The sequence below is a fragment of the Oryx dammah genome, unplaced genomic scaffold (genome assembly GCF_014754425.2).
Source record: "Oryx dammah isolate SB20612 unplaced genomic scaffold, SCBI_Odam_1.1 HiC_scaffold_29, whole genome shotgun sequence".
In the NCBI taxonomy this organism is placed as follows: Eukaryota; Metazoa; Chordata; class Mammalia; order Artiodactyla; family Bovidae; genus Oryx; species Oryx dammah.
This window is the reverse complement of record NW_024070213.1, coordinates 8590737-8610967: the sequence shown is the minus strand read 5'-3', so window position 1 is coordinate 8610967 and position 20231 is coordinate 8590737. Positions and strand designations below refer to the sequence as shown.

General features: G+C 53.5%; 1 protein-coding gene across 1 annotated transcript in view; it reads left to right on the top strand.

The window, feature by feature from the left end:
* The first annotated feature begins 5312 nt into the window (after positions 1 to 5312).
* FAM83F (family with sequence similarity 83 member F) overlaps positions 5313 to 20231 on the top strand; it is a 36787-nt gene continuing 21868 nt past the window's right edge. Inside the window, exon 1 of the mRNA XM_040233256.1 lies at positions 5313 to 5804. Coding sequence (XP_040089190.1) covers positions 5313 to 5804 — 492 coding nt within the window. The remainder of the gene's footprint in view (positions 5805 to 20231) is intronic.

Sequence of the window (20231 nt, the reverse complement as noted above, 5' to 3'; positions counted from 1 at the left end):
GAGGGCTGCCAACATCAAAGGGATGGACAAAGGAGGCCGAGAAGGAGTGGTGGGGAGCTGCAGAGAGGCCAGAGAGTCGGGAAGAAGGGGCAGGTGCAAATCAGTTGGGAAGAGGAGCCTGTATGTTTCCAAGGTTGCAGATACAACCAAGTCTGGAGGTTGGGGAGGGCAGGTACTTGCCTGGTCCAGAATCAGTACGCCACAAATCAGTCCTGAACCAACAGTTGAAAGACTGAGATGGGTCCTGAATGGCAGGGGAGAGGCCTTGGTGCATTCGCTTCTCCAGTCCTCAGAGCAGGCCAGAGGTGAAACCGCTCAGCTGGTTCAGCCCCAGGATCTAAAGCCTCTTCCTTGCAGCCCCAGCTGTAACCGCCTCCTCTTCCTCTCTCATCCTCTCCGGGAACAGGCAGTAAGCACGAATCTCACAGAGGCGTGAGAAAGCCCCCAAAGTTTTATAACAGGTGCTCATGACACAAACTGCCGCAGAGCGGGGCGGGGGAAAGTCAGCCCCGGGAAGCTTATCTAAGAATATATCATGAAGTGGGCTATTCTGGGACTCGGATTACACAGGCGGGCCCGGGAACGTAGATGTGAGCGGGGATGAACGCAACTACAATGAACGTGAACGCCAAGGTGTCAGATCTCGACTGCACACCCGACTGGCAGTGTGTGCCGGGAGAGGGAAGGCGAGTGAGAGCCAGGAGCCCAGGCAGAGCGGGGTGGGAAGCGGCTGCCAGAGGAGAAGGAGGCCCGCAGGGAATGGGCGGAGGAGGCATAATTTCTCAGGAAGGCGCGGTCACCTTGGGCAAGGTGGCTCCCGAAATTGGAAGAAATGCAACCATGGGGGGCCCCACCTAGTTCAGGGAAACACTGGACACTCTACAGGTCTGGAGGAACCGGTAGAGGAGCAGGGGCTTTCCTAGGGCATCACTGTCATGTGGGGTGTCCACAGACACCAGGTAGATCAGGACTGTGCCTAAAAGAATCAGTTTCCTGGCTGGTAAGGTCTCTCATCCAAGTACTAACCAGGCCCGACCCTGCTTAGGGAAGGCAATGGCACCCCACTCCAGTACTCTTGCCTGGAAAATCCCATGAGTAGAGGAGCCTGATAGGCTGCAGTCTATGGGGTGGCAAAGAGTCGAACACCACTGAGCAACTTGACTATCACTTTTCACTTTCATGCATTGGAGAAGGAAATGGCAACCCACTTCAGTGTTCTTGCCTGGAGAATCCCAGGGATGGGGGAGCCTGGTAGGCTGGCATCTACGGGGTCGCACAGAGTCAGACACGACTGAAGTGACTTAGCAGCAGCAGTATGCAAAGGGAAATATCTTGAGAAGACCACTGTATGTTTCATAGCAGTTAGATCTAGGAAAGCCTTTTCCCAATGTGAACTGTTACTAAAATATTCTATTCTGATTCTAACCTTCTGTCCAATTCCAAGTTTTGTCACATGATATTTGCGCTCCTTGAGAACACAACTCATATCTAATCACTTAGTTCAATGTAAGCTCCACGTGGGCCAAGACTTGGTTTTGTTCAAAGCTGTACCCTCAGTCCCTAAAACAGCCTGGTGTTTGTGAAGTGAAGCGAAAGTCGTTCAGTCGTGTCTGATTCTTTGTGACCCCATGAACTATACACTCCATGGAATTCTCTAGGCCAGAATACTGGAGTGGGTAGCTTTTCCCTTCTCCAGGGGATCTTCACAACCTAGGGATCGAACTCAGGTCTCCCGCATTGCAGGCAGATTCTTTACCAGCTGAGCCACCAGGGAAGCCCAAGAATCCTGGAGTGGGTAGCCTATCCCTTCTCCAGCAGATCTTCCCCATCCAGGAATCGAACCGGGATCTCCTGCATTGCAGGTGGATTCTTTACCAACTGAATTATCAGGGAAGCCTGTTGTCTTTTAAGGCTCAATAAAGATTTGGTAAATGAATGAGTGGTTTCTGACCCTCAGCACAATGCTAGGCATTCTGCAAATTCTTGTTGAATGGATAAACTATTAAACAAGGGAAATTCTATTTCTTTAAAATGTCCCTTTCTAGCATTCTCAACAGAGGCAGTACAGCAAAGTGGGTGGGTAGGCAAGCCCGGGAGTCATATGGTCTGCGTTTGAATCCTGGCTCTTCTACTTAGCAGCTGGGTGACCTAGAATGAGCTACTGAACCTCTCTGTTTCAGTTTTCTCATCTGTAAAATAGGATAATAATAATTTTTCTAATAGGATTACATGAGCATATTTGAATGATATATGTTTTGCACAGTGCCTGGCATATAGTAATTGCTGCAATTTTTTATGACCATATTAGTCTCCTAATAACCTCCAATGGCTCCCCTAGCTATAGAATAAGATCTAAAGTCAAGGTCCCCACAATTTGGACCCAAGGTCTGTCTCTTTCCAGTCTCATCTTCCCACGCTAATTACCCTTTACTGGCTGCTATGCTGTGCCAGACACTCCACTAAGTGGTGAGTATCGATTAACTAGATTTCCTTCTCCCTGTTAGGTAGGACTTATTGTCCATATGCCACTGATGGGACCAAGGCTCAGAAAGAAGTAACTTCCTTGGAGACACACAGGTTATACCAGGAAAGTGGGATTCCATTCCAGGACTCTTTGACATGAAAGTTTGCACTCTTCTTCACTGGCTTATGAAATCTTTGCTATGCCAAATGCGGTCTATGGACCACCATTGTGAACATTACCTGGGAACTTCCTAGAAATGTAGACTCTCAGATCTCATATCAGACCAACTGAATCAGAACCTGCAGTTTAGCAAGATCCCCCCCCCCCCCGAAGGTGACTACTGTGCACAATTAAGTTTTAGAAGTGTTGTAAACTACTTTCTACTCGTCAGTCACAAGTGCTAATTAAAGCAAATATGTGATCTTATTTAGTCCCTAAAACAATCTGGGAGGTCACAGGAGTCAGCATTGTTATCCCACTTTGCAGGTGAGGACACTTAAGGCTCTGAGGGTTAAGTATCTTAGCCTGAACCCAAATGCACCTTATGCCAGCATGACGCTCCGACCACATCCAATCCCAACTCCCTCTCCCTGGAATGTCTTCACTCCCTTTCTCCCCCTTGACTTCTCTTCCTTTTAGGCTCCATTCAAAACCCCTTCCTGCTGGGTAAAAGCCTTCTTACCTACATCCCATTGGGCAGATTAGTTTCTTGTTCCCTAAAAGTACCCCCAGCTCCCCACACCCTTTCTTTTGACCCTAATCTCATTCTTTTAAAAGAAATATGTACTGAGCACCCACTGTGTGCACATAGTAAGCATTGAGTAAATGTTTGCTCCCAATGCACTGCTGACTCAGTTTATTAAAGGCACTTTCATCACACCTGTGTTATCCTCCTGTGTGTTTTTCTGTTCCTCCCACTGCTCTGAGCTCCCCTGTGTCCCCAGGGCAGAGAGTTGGCATCTTGTAGAGCTTCAAGTTATTAGAAAACAAACTAAATGCTCTCCCATCTAAAGGTGAAATTTGTCTATACGTCAGTATTCCTAGGAGTGGGACCTTCAAATTCCCAAGAGTAGCAGAGGACACAGGTGAGATGATGGACATGTCTCTGCTCACCATTCTTGACCTTATACAGCATGCTAGAATTGACTAGGCACAAAATTTGCATATATTTGAAAATATAACCCTCATTTTTCCAGGCCATCAAAAGGAAGAACCAGAAATATTAGGTGAGCTTTTCAAAACCCCCAGGGTTAAAACCATGGCCCCAGTAACCTTCTGTCATTTCACTAGAGAAGTAGAAAGGGCAAAGGTGGCTGTGATGTAGGGCAAAGATATCCGAGACACAGAGAATATAATATTCCCCACGTGCTGCTTCTACTTTTCAGGGAGGTCTGGGCAAACGACAGGTTTCCAGGCCTCAATTTCCTCATCTGTCAAATGAGAGGGTTGAATTAGTTTCTAAAGCTGCTTCCAGCGCTAAGATGCTTTGCTATAAAATGAGAGAACCATGAACCTTTGGTTGCTATGATCTGAAAATATTTTGAACGTGGAGAATCAAATTGTACAGCAGTGCATGAACAAAATAATATCTTAATGACTAAGAAGATTATACTTAATCCAGTGGGAAACAGCAGAGCTGCTGCTGGTGGTGGTGATGTGTGTGTGTGAGTGTGCATTTATGCATGTGTCTCTTCCTTCCTTGAGCTCAAACATATTTTAAATCACTAATATAGTAATCAGGCCTCTGGCTGCCTATCTTGCCCAACACATACACACACACACACATGCTCAGACACCACTTCAAAATAAAATGAGAAAGCTCCACTGCTGGTGCTTACATTCTTGCTGTGCTTGGGTGGCTTTTTTAAAAGAAATTTTTGTTCTTATGAAGGTGCTGGACTGACAACTCCTCAGTTCAGTTCAGTCTCTCAGTCGTGTCCGACTCTTTTCGACTCCATGGACTGCTGCACGGCCAGGCTTCCCTGTCTATCACCATTACTCAAACTCATGTCCATCGTGTCGGTGATGCCATCCAACCATTTCATCCTCTTTCGTCCCCTTCTCCCGCCTTCAATCTTTCCCAGCATCAGGGTCTTTTCCAATGAGTGGGTTCTTCGCATAAGGTGGCCAAAGTATTGGATGGAGTTTCAGCCCCAGCATCAGTCCTTCCAATGAATATTCAGCCCCTGGAGGCCTCTACTCTCAGAACTGGGACAGGTGGCTAGGGGGAGCTGGGGGTTTTATTAGCATTTCGCTTTTGCACATCAACCGCCCCTCCTCGGCCTTCACAGTATGGCCTCGCATAGGCCTCCCGCCCCGCCCCGCCCCGCCCCGGCCCCCCCGCAACCGCAACGGGGCAGTGATCAGGTCGGCCACCCCAGAAACGCCCTGGCCAGAGCACGTGCTCCAGGCCTTACCAGCCGGGAAAATGAAAGCGCACCTGGGATGCGTCTGGCCGGCTCGGTGGCAGGAAGGGTTAGGTCCCTCACCGCAGGGTCAGGGCCACGGGGCGGAAGCGGGCCAGAGGCCGCGCGTGGGTCTAAGTACGGCCCGGCTCCAAGTTCCTGCCGGCTCTGGAGCTCCCGCCCCGGGCTGGGCCCCCGCAGGGCTGGGCCCCCGCAGGCCTAGGCCTCGCCGCGTCCCCAGCGGAGCCCCGCCGAGGTCGCCCGCCGCTGCTCGCGCCTGCAGAGGCGGAGGGCGCGGCCGCCCCTCCCCGCCCGACGGCCGCTCCCGCGCCGGGGCCCGCGCCGGATTGGCCGCCCTCGCGGCCAGGTGAGGCGCCCCGCCCCTCGGCGGCTTCAGGTGCGGCGGTGGGACCGGGCCGCGGCCGGGCCGGGGCCGGGGCGCCATGGCCGAGTCCCAGCTGAGCTGCCTGGACGAGACGCACGTGAACGAGAGGGTGACCGAGGCGCAGGCCGCCTTCTACTACTGCGAGCGGCGGCGGGCCGCGCTGGAGGCGCTGCTGGGCGGCGGCGAGCAGGCCTACCGCGAGCGGGTCAAGAAGGAGCGGCTGCGGGACTTCCTCTCCAGCCAGGAGCGCCAGGCCCTCCGCGCCGCCTGGAGCCCCTACGAGGATGTCGCCGCCGCCGCCGCCCGGGGCAAGAGCAAGGCCAAGGCCAAGGCCAAGACCCCGGCGCAGGCCGCGGCCGAGCCGGGTGAGTCCCTGGCCTACTGGCCCGACCTCTCGGACACCGAGGTGCCCCCGCTGGACCTGGGCTGGACCGACGCGGGCTTCTACCGCGGCGTGAGCCGCGTCACCCTCTTCACCCACCCCCCCAAGGACGAGAAGGCGCCCCATCTGAAGCAGCTGGTCAGGCAGATGATCCAACAGGCCCAGAAGGTAGGCCCCCGCCCCTGCCCCGACCACGCACACTGATGGGGACCCCCACGACCGGCCCCTAGGACCAGGCCCCTGCCTCCCACCTTCGAGGCAAGGCCTGGGGCTGGCAGCCCTGACCACCTTCAGGAAAAGGGGTGCAGAATCCTCCCGTCCACCGTGGGGCTGCAGAGGAGAGCATGGATGTGTTTGGCGAATGACAAGGGGTTGGACAGTTGCTTGTCATTTTTACAGTGCCCCGCGGCGCTGGCTTTCCTCTGCTCCGTGCGTCTATGTGCCTGTCTGGTTTCTCTCTAGGCAGGATGGGGGCTGTGGAGCCCTGCGGTAAAAGGGGCCACTACTTCCCTGGTGGCTCAGACAGTAAAGCATCTCCCTACAATGCGGGAGGCCCGGGTTCAATCCCTGGGTCAGGAAGATCTCCTGGAGAAGGAAATGGCAACCCACTCCAGTATTCTTGCCTGGAAAATCCCATGGATGGAGAAGCCTGGTGGGCTACAGTCCATGGGGTCGCAAAGAGTCAGACAGGACTGAGTGACTTCACTTTCACTTTCAAAGGTCTTGATAATAACCTGTGTGCTTCCCAGGGATTTAACAAAACTCGTCCCTGGTCATTTTCTCATTTGATCCTCAGGCAATTGCAGGAAGTGTAGTGTGGCCTCCCCACCCCCACCCCAGCCACATTGCTCTTAGGAGGCACCCCCACCTAGAGTCAAAGCTGGCCTGGCCCCTGGCATTCACACTGGCTCTGTGCCCAGCACTAGGGCTCAAGCAGCCTGGAATAAATGAATGGTGTTTCTTGACCACCTACTGTGTGCCTGACGCTGTGCTGGGCACTTTGACAGGGCGGCTCCCTAAACTCAGCAGGTCAGGGGAAAAGCTCCCATTTAATCCCATCTACTTACTCTACCTGGGCATTGAAAGGAGGGGACGTTTGCAGAGTCTCTGGTTAGAATACTGGTGGGGCCAGTAGTTTGTTGGGCAGAGTTTCCAGATAAAACATAAGATGTCCTATTAAATTTGAATTCCAGAATAACAAGAAATTTTTTAGCATTATACAGTATGATTCAAATATTGCATGAAACATACTGATATTAAAAAGTTATTCACTGTTTATCTGAAAATCAGATTTAATGAGGGCATTTTGTGTTTTTATTTGCTAAGTCTGGTTCCCCTACATTGAGATTTCTTAAGAGACATCAGCAGCCTTTGGTACCCAGTTCAGAATACACAACAGAAGTGGCTTGGGTTCACCATTCTAGTTCAACTCAAGGCCTGTGGTTGGAGTCCTGTTGCCCCTGGAGGCTGAACTTGAGACAGCAGTGGTGGGGCTCCTCTTCTGGAAGGTGTGATGCAGGTGGCTGGCTAGATTGGCTACCAGAAGGAAGGGTTAAGTTTTCACTGTCTGTGTTTCTACCCTCCCTCTCTAAAGAATCCCAGCTTGTCTGCCTAAGAGTTCCTTTGTCTATCGCATTCTGCAGAAGAGAAAGGCAAGTTTGAACAGAGGAGGAGAAAGGATGTGGGCGACAATACTGTGTAGCAGGCTGGAGCTGGGGTCGGGGTCAAGTCCTACGATGTAATACTAATAAGCCTTGATTTATGAGTACTTAATGTGTGCCAGCCACGGTGCTAATGATTTTCACAACTACTGAGTGAGATGGGTATTCTCCTTATTTTGGAACTCAGAACAGTTAAGTCACTTGCCAAGCCAAAATTCAAACACCGAAGTGCTTCCTCTGTTTGATGATGCAACAGATTAAACCAAGGATCTTGAATCGAACTAGCCTGATCACACCTGGGCAACAGGTTACAAGAAGGGAGAGACAGAGCCCTGCCCACTGGGACCTCCAGTCCCATGTGGGATGTTGGGAGTCTCCTAGGTAGTGGAGTGTTCTGAACTCTTTAAATATTTAACAACAGAAACTTTAACAACTGTGAACTGATCCAGTATTTACATATTAAACCAGTTATTATTTCCTGAGTTCCAGGCACTAGCCATAGAAAGATATAAGCTGTGGCCTTTGCCCTCCAAGAGTTAAATGCTGCCGAGGGGGTATGCTGTAAGGAAAACAGCTTTTGAGGCTGGATATGGAGAAGGAAATGGCATCCCACTCCAGTATTCTTGCCTGGAGAATCCCATGGACTGAGGAGCCTGGTGGGCTGCGGTCCACGGGGTCACAAGGAGTCGGACACAACTGAGTGACTTTACTTACTTATGCCCAATCTGGGAGGGCTTCCCAAAGGAGATAAATTGCAGGGTTGAAAAGGGAGAGAGGAAACCGGAACGGAGGAAGAGGAAAGTTAAGAAACTCTTGTTTCTCCTTAAGAGACTCAGGAGAGAGCACTTTGTGCTTCAGAACAGCAGGCAGCTTTGAATGACAGGAGGGAAGAGCTATTGTGGTGACAGCTGAGTATGTAGGGGGCCTGGTGCAGGGGTCCTAAAACTGGGTCCAAAGCAGATGACCACCCCCGCTCCCCCCCCAGGAAGAAGCAGCTTCTGGCACTGTCTGTGCCCCAAACCCTCAGATATCTGCACCCTGACTCTTAATCATGACCAGTCACCTGCATGTGGCACCTTCTTCCCAAAGATCTTGTGAAGTAGGCAGGGCAAAATTTGACCCTCTTTCACAGGCGAGGAGACTGAGGCACAGAGAAGGAAACGGGCTTGCCCAAAGGTCACGTGGTTGGTCATGGAGACACCCAGATCCCCAGTTTCTACTCTGAAGGCTACACCTTCTGACCTTTGCCTGTCCCCACCCCCCAACCCCGTGCACCCTCAGCCAACTGGCACGGGGCACCCTCCGTGACTATTACTCTAGAGCCTTCCCCATCTTTTTCACCCTGAGGGAGGGAATTTCCTTGTCTCCAGGGAGAGTCTGGCTGCTGTGAGGGCGGGTGGGATGGACCAAAATGATATACGTGCAGAGATGCAGGGGACCGTTGCCGATACGGTTGGGGAGCGGCCGAAGGACACAATCCACAGGTCCAACTGGGCACCAGAGGATTTTATTTCATTTAATCCTCAATAACTTCATGAGGGGCTGTCATTTTTATTCCTTAGGGATGAACAGGAAACGGAGGCTCAGGGGAAGTAGCTGTGACTTGCCCACAGGCACAGACCAGCAAGAGTTTTAAGCCTACACCTCGCCTCAGGGATGTGGAGAAAGGAGCCTGATTAAAGGACACTTTGAAAATATGATTGGGCCTGGGGAGGAGGGGCAGAAAGTGGTGGCCAGTGGGGAAGCAGCCCAGCCGGGGTGGAGGGGGACCGTGTGGAATGGGAGGAGGCCTTTGAGTTGGTCAGTCTCAAGGTATCTGCTCACTGGGCTTCTGCAAATGGCAGAACGCCATCCTGACTGCACCAGCGTTCAGACATTCTGCCTTGTTTCCTTGTGGTGTGGGGGTTTTTCCTGCTGCTTTAATACCCCTTACGTGGTTTGCTATTTTTAGGGTCACTGAATGATGTACTTTGCTTGAAGTACAGGCCGGGACTTCCCTGGTGGTCCAGTGGCTAAAACTCTGCTCTCCCAGTGCAGGGGGCCCAGGTTCCATCCCTGGTCAGGGAACTAGATCCTACATGTTACAGCTAGAGATCCCACATGCAGCAACTAAGACCTGGTGCAGTCAAATTAATTAATTAAAAAAATGTTTTTTAATAAAGTACAGGCGGAAAGGGTGCCTTCTGGGACCCAGAAGTGAGCTCATGGCCTGTTTCCCGCTGGCAGAGAGGACCAAGGAGGTTGCTGCCACTTGGGCTGCTTATGACCACTGTAGCCCAGGGAGCGGGGAGTGGGGCCTGGACTTAAAACAAGACCATGTGAAGACAGGGAGATGGTTGATTCTTATTCACAAGGGCAGAGCTGAGAGGACCAAACAACTGCAGTTTGGAAGGATAGTGAGTTGGGTGGACAAATATTGCAAGATGTGCTAAGCACTTTAGTAGAAAACGGGCATATAAAACACACCTCTGCTCTTAAATGGTCTAACAGTCTTCTAAACCATCGTTTTAATACAGACTGATGAGTGCTTGACAGGAGGCGTGGCGGGGGCCCTAACCCAGCCCCGGAGCCGTGTGAGGGGAGGACCTCTGATGCTGCCGCCTGTCTGCGGGCAAGTCTGAGCGCAGCAGACAGGATGAGACCGCGCGGCGCATCCACCCTTCTTGGCACCCCGGCTGCCTTCCGACCAGCGGCACCCATTTTTGAGGCAACCAGGCAGGTTTAGAGAGTCCTGCCTGTGCCTCGGGAGCAGAGGAGAGCTTAACCATCTCGAAGACTGACCCTTGGCCCCTGCCTTCCTGGGCCCCACACCCCAAGGTACCAGCTACCCGGCTCCTGGTTGCTCACCACAAGCCCCTCCTGCAGCATTTCCTCTGAACCTCAGTAACCCTGTCAGTATCAGTATCAGTAACCATGTCAGTAGTATCTTCCTTTCCCAGGGGCAGCCTCTGAGGTCCAGAAAGGTGTGATGACTTGTCTTCGGAAGAGGGGATGACAGCTCCCCCAGGTCCAGCGATCAGAACTCCCAGTGACCCCACATAAACATAAACCCAACCCCGGAGAGGGCAGGATGCAAGGCCAGGCAGCTTTGATGAAGCAAAGCCGCTCCTCTCTGTGCTGGTGGCAGCCGGGAGGGGCAGGCCCACCTGGTTGGTGGGAGGCAGAGGGGTGTGGGGAGCAGGCCTGGCTGTACCCCCATCTCTGCCTGTCCGTGGTCTGTCCCCTCCCTTCAGGGCCTGGCTCAGAGGCCGCCGCTTCCTTGGCACTCAATCAAGTTTTCAATCCAAAAGTGACTTTTTGTTCCCAGACGTGGCTCCTTGTTTGTGCCACCTGTGTGCCTGGCACAGAGCTTGCTTGAGGAGAGCCTGTCTGATCCTCCGAGACCAGAAGCTTTGGAGGAGCCGGGACTTCCTTTCTACACCCCCTCCATTGTCTTTGTGGAGCCCCAGGGCACAGGTGACCAGTGGTTTGTTTAACTGATTGGAGACTGTCTCCCACTGGCCCCCAGCCCCTCTCCATCGCTCTAGGGAAGTCTGGAGAGGCTCCCATTGAACTGCGCATTGCTAAGGGTCTCCGTTAATCCTCCTCATAACAAGCCACCTGGCAGCAGAGAGAAGAGTGCTCTGAACTGCGGGGGGGGGGGGGGCGGGGGGGGTGCAGAGGCCTTTGGGGAAGAGCCCCAGAGCAGAAGGCGCGGTTGGCCAAGTGAGCAGACTTGCTTTGAGGTCTGGGTAGCCGACAGGCGAGAGCTGCTGGGCACACGTGCCCAGGGGGTGTGGCTCACTTCACCAGGAGGCTCAGCTTGGTGGGTGGCTGCCTTTGCCACTCTCTTCCGCCATTAGCCTCTATCAGCTCTTCCTCGTTCAGGTACATCCAGCAAATAGTACACAGCATCTTCTTTGGACCAGGCACTGTGCTGGGCACTGGGATATAGACAATGAGCAGAGAAAAGAGAGAGGAAACAAAAACGCAGTTTACATATATATGGACTTAAATATTGCTGGTTTGTGAAATTGAAATTTGGGTCTGATGATACATTCGTTAGCCACCTTGCTGCCTTGTTTGAGAGCTGGTCCCAATTCTCCCTCATACCTTTCCCTGTTCTCCTTCCCTTCCATGGCAGAGGTTTTAGCTAGAGCCCCTGAGTTGCCTTTTAAAAGCCTGATTCGGGAGGACTTCCCCAATGGTCCAGTGGCTAAGACTCTGAGCCCGCAAGGCAGGGGACCTGGGTTCCATCCCTGGTCAGGGACCTAGTTCCCACATGCGGCAACTAAGAGTTCGCAAATCTGTAATTAAGACCCAGCACAGCCAAAGAAATAAATGTTAATAAAATAAAGCCTAATTTGCTGTGCAGAACAAGAGAAGGCCTCTCAGAGCAGCCTGTGACCTACTGTCCAATACACACCATCTGCCCGCCTAACCGTTTTCCCCTCCGCGGACCATTCCATGTGGGCATTATTTCCGAGGCTCAGAGCAGTTCCAGAGTCTTTGCCCCCTCGAGGCTGGTAATGACACAGCTTCAGTTCCAAGGACCAAGCACCTCACAGCCCTTCCAGGATCTTGTCTGGGCTTGTCCGGCATCTCTGCCTAGCCCTGGGTGCTGTGGCTACTGAGTTTTGAGTCTCTCTCCTTTATGCTCCATCACTGATCCTGGGAGCAACAGAGACCCAGCTTCACGTCAAGGACAAAGAATGGGCTCTGAAGCTGAACGGTCTTGGTTTCTGCCCTGATTGTCTACTTACTAACTTTGGGTTGAATCACTTGCCTCCCTGGAACTTCTGACCTGCACAGTTGGAGGATATTACCTAGATTTCAGATGGTTTTGAAAAACAGGGAAGAAACAGTGTGAAAGCTGAGGATACCGAGAAAGTATGGTACAAGTCCCCTCTCGGAGCTGGGAGGGAAGCGTAGCTGGGCTTCCTCCCAGGACTCGGGCTGCCAGCCGGGAGATCAGGCCAGGAGATCAGAGTTCGGGCAGCCAGGGGTTGCTTCTGTCTTCAGGTTGGAGGCCCCGGGCAGGTGTGCTTCCTGTTTCCTCCTCTCATCAGAGGAGCAGCTCCAACGGCCCTCCCCTCCCCCCAGCCCCACACTTCTCTGCTGGCCTTGATTTGATGGCTGTTTGTCAGGGCAGCTCTCCTGCAGGGCTGTGGCAGCCAAGTTCTCAGCCAGTGTCCTTCTGTAGATCTGCCACGGGTACCCTGCACCAGGGATCGCCGAGGGCGTTCCCCTCCCAGGGTCACCTGGAAGAGCCAGTTCAAGGAGGCTGAGATCAGTCCGTAAAGACTTCTCAAGAGCTAGAGCCTGCACAGGTGGCGTGGGGACATGGCGGTGGGGTGGGGTGAGGCGTGGGACAGGCTGTGTTTCTGTCTTTGAAGAGGCTTGGTTCCTCTGAAATCTGATGCTTTAGGTCCCTGAAACTCTGAAGATGGGTATCTCCCAGGTGGATCACAAGTAGAAGATGGGGCCTCGATCGGGGCGTGCCTTCTTCACGACTTCTTGGGCTTCTGGTGGCATAGCCAGTTTTGCTGGACACTGGTCTCAGGAGGCCAGGGCAACACCAGGGGAAGGGGTACACAGTTGGCAGCCTCATTCTTGCCCTGGTTGTTTCTTTCCTCCGCCACCAGTTGACCTTGGGCAAATCATTTGACATTAGCTCAGCCTCTACCTCTGCATCTGTAAAATGGGAATAATTCTTCTTGCTTACTGGCATATGATTGCTCTGAGACTCTAATGCAAGACTATGAGACAGCATTTTGAAAAAGAGGAGTGAGAGATGCAGATAAAAGGGGTTTATGTTAAGAGGGGCTAACATTGTTGAAAGATAGGTGCTCTGTGTGTTACTTCCTTTAATTAATCGAGTCCTCAGCACCTGGCACGGGAAAGGGGCTTTTCCTAGAGGCTCAGGGAAAGCGGGAGGCCGCAGAGGTGCTAAGAGCCTCGCTGGGATTCACCCAGGTCTGAGCTCAAGGCTTGTGTCCTTCTGCTACACATGCAGCTGCTTCTGGGGACTGTCCCCTTGGCCACCTCTTCCCTCTGAAATCCCAGATACTAAGCATGTTTGTTGCCACCCAGGCTCTGGGAAGCTCACCAACTGGTTCTGGAAACAATTAAGAACGGGACTACTTCGGTGGGAGTAGGAGAGAGGAAGATTCTTGCTGCCTGTGGCACTGGGGCAGGTCACATCACCAGGAAGCTGGTGTGGGCAGCTCCCAGGGACCTGTTTATTTAGTTTGGCTGAACCGCGTTGATTGTGGGATCTTCGCTCCTCAACCAGGGATCAAACCCACGCCTTTTTAACAGTGAGAGTGCTGAGTTCTAACCACTGGACCACCAGACAGTTCCCTCCCAGGGACCCTTTTTTCTTTTTTTTTATAACGTATTTTTGGCTGTATTCAGGTCTTAGTTGCGGTGTACGGGCTCTTTGTTTTGGCAAGCAGGCTCAGTCACCTCAAGGCATGTGAGATCTTAGTTCCCCAACCAGAGATTAGACCTGGTCTCCAGGGACTTCTTACTGGCCACTTTCTGACCCCCCTCCCTGGACTTGGGTCCTCACAGTCAAACTGAGACCTTGATGGGAGTCCCAGCCAGCAACCCCACCCCCACGCCACCCCATCAGGATGCTACCTCACTGCTTCGCCTTGGCTGGTGGTCAAACCCACCACCCTCTCCTCTGAGTGTACAGGGCAGAGCCTGTTCTGGGGCAGGCTTCCAGTCTGGGGGGAGAGAGGAGCAGGGCAGAGGACCATGAGCGGGGGCGGGTCCTGGCTGACCACCTGCCTCTGTTCTGGTCACCCCCCACCCCAGGCTGAGTCACTCTGCCACCCTCTGCCACCCTCCCACCACGCCACCTCCTCAGGGGCCATGACCAGTCAGCTAGAGCTGATCCACTGCCTGCCCCTGTTTTCCTTTTCCTCCTCTGAAATTCGTGGAGTCTGTGAACTTGCCAATGACCCCAGAATCTTAGCCCAAGAAAAGAGCCAGTGGCTTTTCTAGTTAGTGGTCTCTCTGGCCCAAGTTTCCAATAATCTGTTAACTCACCCTGACCCAGCTTGTCCAGTGGTCACCCTGTTGGGCCTTTCACGGCCCTGGTGGGGCCTGGGGGAGGCTCCAGATAAAAGCTCTTTTCTGTTCTGTGTCCTAGCAGTGAGTCAGCGGAAGGTGGGGGTGGGGCGGGGACCAGGGCTCTCCACCTCTCTGTGGGTCTTCGAGGACCAACTGTGAGTAAGGGTTCCCTTCCCCGCCTTTGCTCGTTCACTCCCCAGGTTTCACTGAGCACCTGGCATGCACCACATTCCGGAAATACACAGACTCATAAAACGTGGGCCTGAAAAAAGAAATGAACGCAGGGCAGGGGGAGGAGGGTGTTGAGAGCCACTGACTGTTGTGTGTGCCTGCTCAGTCATCCCAGTCCTGTCTGACTCTGTGACCCCACGGACTGGAGCCACCAGGCTCCTCTAGCCATGGGATTCTCCAGGCAAGAATACTTGCCATGCCCTTACTCCTTGGAAGGAGTTATGACCAACCTAGACAGCATATTCAAAAGCAGAGACATTACTTTGTCAACAAAGGTCCGTCTAGTCAAGGCTGTGGTTTCTCCAGTGGTCATGTATGGATATGAGAGTTGGACTGTGAAGAAAGCTGAGCGCCGAAGAATTGATGCTTTTGAACTGTGGTGTTGGAGAAGACTCTTGAGAGGCCCTTGGACTGCGAGGAGATCCAACCAGTCCATCCTAAAGGAGATCAGTCCTGGGTGTTCTTTGGAAGGACTGATGCTAAAGCTGAAACTCAGTACTTTGGCCACCTCATGTGAAGAGCTGACTTATTGGAAAAGATCCTGATGCTGGGAAAGATTGAGGGCAGGAGGAGAAGGGGACGACAGAGGATGAGATGGTTCGATGGCATCACCAACTCGATGGACATGGGTTTGGGTGGAATCTGGGAGTTGGTGATGGACAGGGAAGCCTGGCGTGTTGCAGTTCATGGGGTCGCCAAGAGTCAGACATGACTGAGTGACTGAGCTGAACTCTCCAGGGGATCTCCCCAGCCCAAGGATCGAACCCTTGTCTTCTCCTTCTGCACTGCAGGCAGATTCTTTACCCACTGAGTCACCTGGGAAGCCATAAACTGTTGACTTCTTGAATACCAGACCACACTGCTGCTGCTGCTGCTGCTGCTGCTGCATCACTTCAGTCGTGTCCGACCCCATGCGACCCCATAGACGGCAGCCCACCAGGCTCCCCCGTCCCTGGGATTCTCCAGGCAAGAACACTGGAGTGGGTTGCCATTTCCTTCTCCACCAGACCACACTAGCCCTTTTGAAATATATAATTTCATTTAACCTTCATGACAGTCCAGGAACTTTCCATTTTACAAATGATAAGGTCACACACGAAGTAGGAAATGGCAACCCAGTTCCATTCTTGCCTGGAAAATCCCATGGACAGAGGAGCCTATGGGACTACAGTCCATAGGGTTGCAAAGAGTTGGACATGGCTTAGCATAAAGTCACACATGCTTCGTCACTCAGTTGTGTCCGACTCTGTGACACCTTGGATTGTAGTTCCCCAGGCTCCTCTGTCTATGGGATTTTCCAGGCAGGATACTGGAGTGAGTTGCCATTTCCTCCTCCAGGACATCTTCCCAACCCAGGAGTTGAACCTGCCTTTCCCTTGTCTCACGGCAGTGGGTAAATAGTGAAGCCGAATGGGAACTGAGATGAGCCTGAGTCTCACTGAGCTCCAGGGGCACAGAGAACTCTTGGGAATTGCCAGCTGCGGCAGCCAGTATGGAAGGGTGGGTGGGCAGAGGGCAGGAGGTGCAAGACCAGAGGCCTGGGAGGGCACAGATTCACACTATTCCCATCACCCAGCTCCTCCTGACTGCCTTCTTCTGCTCACCACACCCTCCACTTGCCTCTCTGGGGAAGCCCTCCCAGGTAGCTTCACTACCTGCCAGTGGCCACCAGGTTAGCTTGACCACCTCGCAGAACCTCCTGGGCAAACTGCCAACTCCAGTTATCTTGCCCTGATGGATCAATCAAGAAATAGCTCGAAGGTACTTCTTGGAGTCCTGCCTTCCCCACATATTGTGTGATGCTCAGACCTTCAGGCCAGTAACCCAAACCAGCAGCTGATCTTAAAAATCATCTGTGTATCTTCATTGGATTTTTTTTTTTTAGCAGCTGATTTATCTTCCTAATTATGTTTAGCTTTAAGCTAATGTTAAATGAGCTTGCATTAGATAATTTTCACTAATTAACACCAACTTAGAGCAGGGAAAGTCATCCCAGAAGCGTGCCATGGGGCAGTGAAAAGCTGGCCTAGGATCTGAAAAAGAATTGCTCTGCGTACTCCCTGGTGGATCACATATGCCACTCTCCGGAGGCATTAGTTGACCTTGCTCACACAGGCACAGTCTGTTCTCTGTCTCTGGAGACCTGGCCCAAGTCTCTTTTCCATCACCCCTTTATCCACCTCATTTGGGGAATGAGTGTCAAGAGCACCTCGTAAGGCTCAGATGGATGGGGAGTGTGCCCCAGTGGCGCACAGCAGAGCTGGCCCAGAGGCCGGGGAGTCTGCGAAAGGAAGGGGCCTGGCTGCCAGTGCAGGAGGGAGCCTGGTGTTTAATGATGTCTAATTAGTGAGCCTGAAACAATGTAAGTGGCCGCAGACAGCTGGGAATCCTCAGGGAACAAAGCCCAGACACCCGGCCTCCAGGCAGAGGATACCACCCCAGAGGTCTTGACTCTGCCCTCTCGGTGGGCCGGGGCTCTGGTCCAGTCTGCTTCGTCAGGCCCCTCGAGGGAAGCTCCCTACTGCGGAGGTACTCTGCTTAGACCCGTGCTCCCCGTGTAGTACGGCCCGTCAGGTTTCTGTCCCCCGCCATGCGCTCAGACAGACCCAGGCCTGAGCAGACAGGCCTCCTGGGAGCGACAGTGTGAATGAAGGCACCAGGGCTGGAGCCAGCGGGGTGTGCCTGGAGAGGGCAGAGAAGGTTATCATCAAGGAAGCAAGTGGGCCAGAAGCGAATGGAGGGGCTTTGGCGAGGCTGACATCAGACCAAGGGTTTGGGCCCGGCAGCAGCATAGTTTGGGTTGGGTTGTTGGCTCCACCTGCCAAGAGTAGAAGGCCTCTGGAAGCTTGTTTTCCCGTGGAGCTGACGCTGAGACCCCAGCTCGCGCCTGGCCTCACAAGAACCATGAGGCAGCCTCGCTTTAGGCAGAGTTCCCAGTGGACAAGCAACACCCACTGTCTCACCACCTCTGTGGGACCCCTGACTCTAGGCTGCGCTTCCTCCACTTGCTCTAGGTTGCTCCTGGACTGTGGGGATTTCAAGAAATGAATCTAGAGTCCAGGGGGTGGAGGATGCAAGGTGTCTGTGGGTGTCCCCTGGGTGGCCGTGTGGACCTCCTCTCCCGAGCTCTCCTCTCCTCTCTCACCCCAGGGAGCCCACCCAGAATGCTTAAGGTAAAGCTTTCTTGTCCAGTTGTTTGCATCCCACCAAGGCAGAAATTGGATGGGGCCAGTTGCAGCCTTCATGACAAAAGAAAGCCTTTGTGGTGAGCTCAGCAGTGGCCGGTTGGGTCCCGAGCCCCACCTGAAGGTGTTCTCCACTGGGACAGCAGGGTTTTTTGTGGTTTTTTTGGCCATGCCATGTGCCTTGAAGACTCCTAGTTCCCCAATCAGGAATTGAACCGTGGACCCCCAGCAGTGAATGCTTGGAGTCCTAACCACTGGACGGCCGCAGGGAACTCCCAGGCCCACAGTTTTCCTAGCGGTGTGTTTCCTGCTTGGTGAGCTAGCGCAGTCTCCCAGCATCGCTCGAAGGATCGTTCACTGTACAGACTCACTCGTCCGTGATTGAGCTGCCCAATCCATTCAGGTTCTGACTCCTGGAAGTGTAGCTGCCTGGGCTTTCATCACCACCCCGGGCCGGGTCTGCTGGACATGGTATCAAGCAGAGGAAAACATCTCCACCATGATGTCTGGGGCCAGTGGGCAGCTCTGCACACCTGGCTCCTTGGGAGAATGTGACCCCTGCGCTGGCGCGGCCACCTCTGAAGTGAGGCCCCTTTGTCCTTAGTTCCTTCAGAGGAGAGAAGAGGCTGCCGCGTGGACCCTCTGCTCACAGCAGGCCAGGCTCTCTGCTCCTTGTGCTGCTGCGTCATCTCATTTAAAACTCAGAGCAACCCTGTGAAGCGACCACCTCCCCATTTTAAAGTGAGGAAACTGAGGCTTAGACTAAGTGACTCACTCAAGATCACACAACCAATGAGACCTTCTGCTTCCAAAGAATAGATTTCCTTCCGCATACCTGCCGTTACTCCACGCGTGATCCATCCTCCACCTGCATTCGGATTACCTGAGGCAGGTGGGGTAGGGGTGGAGGGGTGCTGTTGGAATGCACTTTCATGGCCCTGCTGAGAATGGGGCCCTGGAGTCTGGTCACCCAGCAGGTGCACCTCACCAGCCCCACACGGGGTAATGCCCTTTACATGCTCCAGTGGGACAGCCGGCACTCTGGATACATTGACAGCTCCCTGGGCAGATCAGAGAAGGTGCTCCACACAGCTGGGCAGTCTGAGCCGGATGCTGGGTGGTCCACTCAGAGCTGACTCCCCTGGACTGCCAGACAGATGGCCCTCCCGGGAAGCAGCAGCTGACCAGTCTGCCCACCTGCTGCCCTTCCTACCCCAAGGCACCTTCGGGCTGGAGGTATGGGCAGCTGGCTCCATTCATTGGAAAAGGCCCTGATGCTGCAAAAGATTGAGGGCAGGAGGAGAAGGGGGTGACAGAGGATGAGATGGTTGGTTGGCATCACCGACTCAATGGATATGAGTCAGAGCAAACTCCAGGAGATGGTGAAGGACAGGGAAGCCTGGTGTGCTGCGGTCCATGGGGTCACAGAGTTGGACATGACTGAGCAACTAGACAACAACAACCCTGTTTGGTGATTGCCACTCATAGCCATATAGCTTTCTCATGGAATTTTATAGGCATGATCTCATCTGAACCTCCCAACAGCCCTAGGAGGCAGGCAGGGCAAACATGGGAGGTAAAAGTCAGGCCCCAGGCTCACATGGGTCATCAGTGGGCCTGTGGGGACTGGGACTGCCCCTGTGCCTCGGTGGGCTCCCTCCCTTCCTCCCCAAGAAAAAGTGCCATCACCAGTACATCCCTGCAAGGAGCATGCTTGGCCTGTGGCCTCTTGCTTTTTCCCCACCATGGAGCTCAGTGAGATGGGCAGATCTATGCCACAGCAGTGGCAGCCACACCCACCCCAGTGCCTAGGCTCCACGTCAGCAGGCCTGGGGAAACCAGTGAAGGAGAGGGTGGTGTTGTCTGGCTCTAAGTGTGCACCCTGGTTTTGTATGATTGGGGTGACCTCAGGTACTAGTCAGAGCAGATCTCCCCAGAGCCTGCCCTGACCACATCATCTGGGGGTGACAGTGCTGGACTGGGGTCTGAAGCCTGGGCTTCCGTCCCACCTCTGCCAAAGACCCAGCTGGGAAACTTAACCTCGGGGCTGGGCTCCATTCTGTTTCCTCCTAGCTCTGAGGTTCTGCACGTCTGGAATGTCCTTCAGTGCGGGGGCCACGGGCAGAGATGCCGGCTGTGCGCTACCCTGGGCGTCAGTGGCTTTATGGGGCTGACTTGTAGTCATGCTCTGTTTACTAGCTTGCTTCCACCACAGGGAGGACGGGTACCTTTCGTAATCTGCACAGAGGTGCTGGCTGTACGTGCTGGGGGCACCTCTGCCCCCAGATGTCCTTGGTGTGGACTTTTACCCCTTGGTTGAGTACTGTCCCCACTCACCGGCTGGCTGCTCTGTCAAGACCTTGGGTAGGTGGAGTGGAGGCAGACCAGACCTGGGACCGGCGTTCAGGCAGCAGTCCCAGAAGGCAGCGATTTCTTTTCCCTTCTCTGTGCCCTTG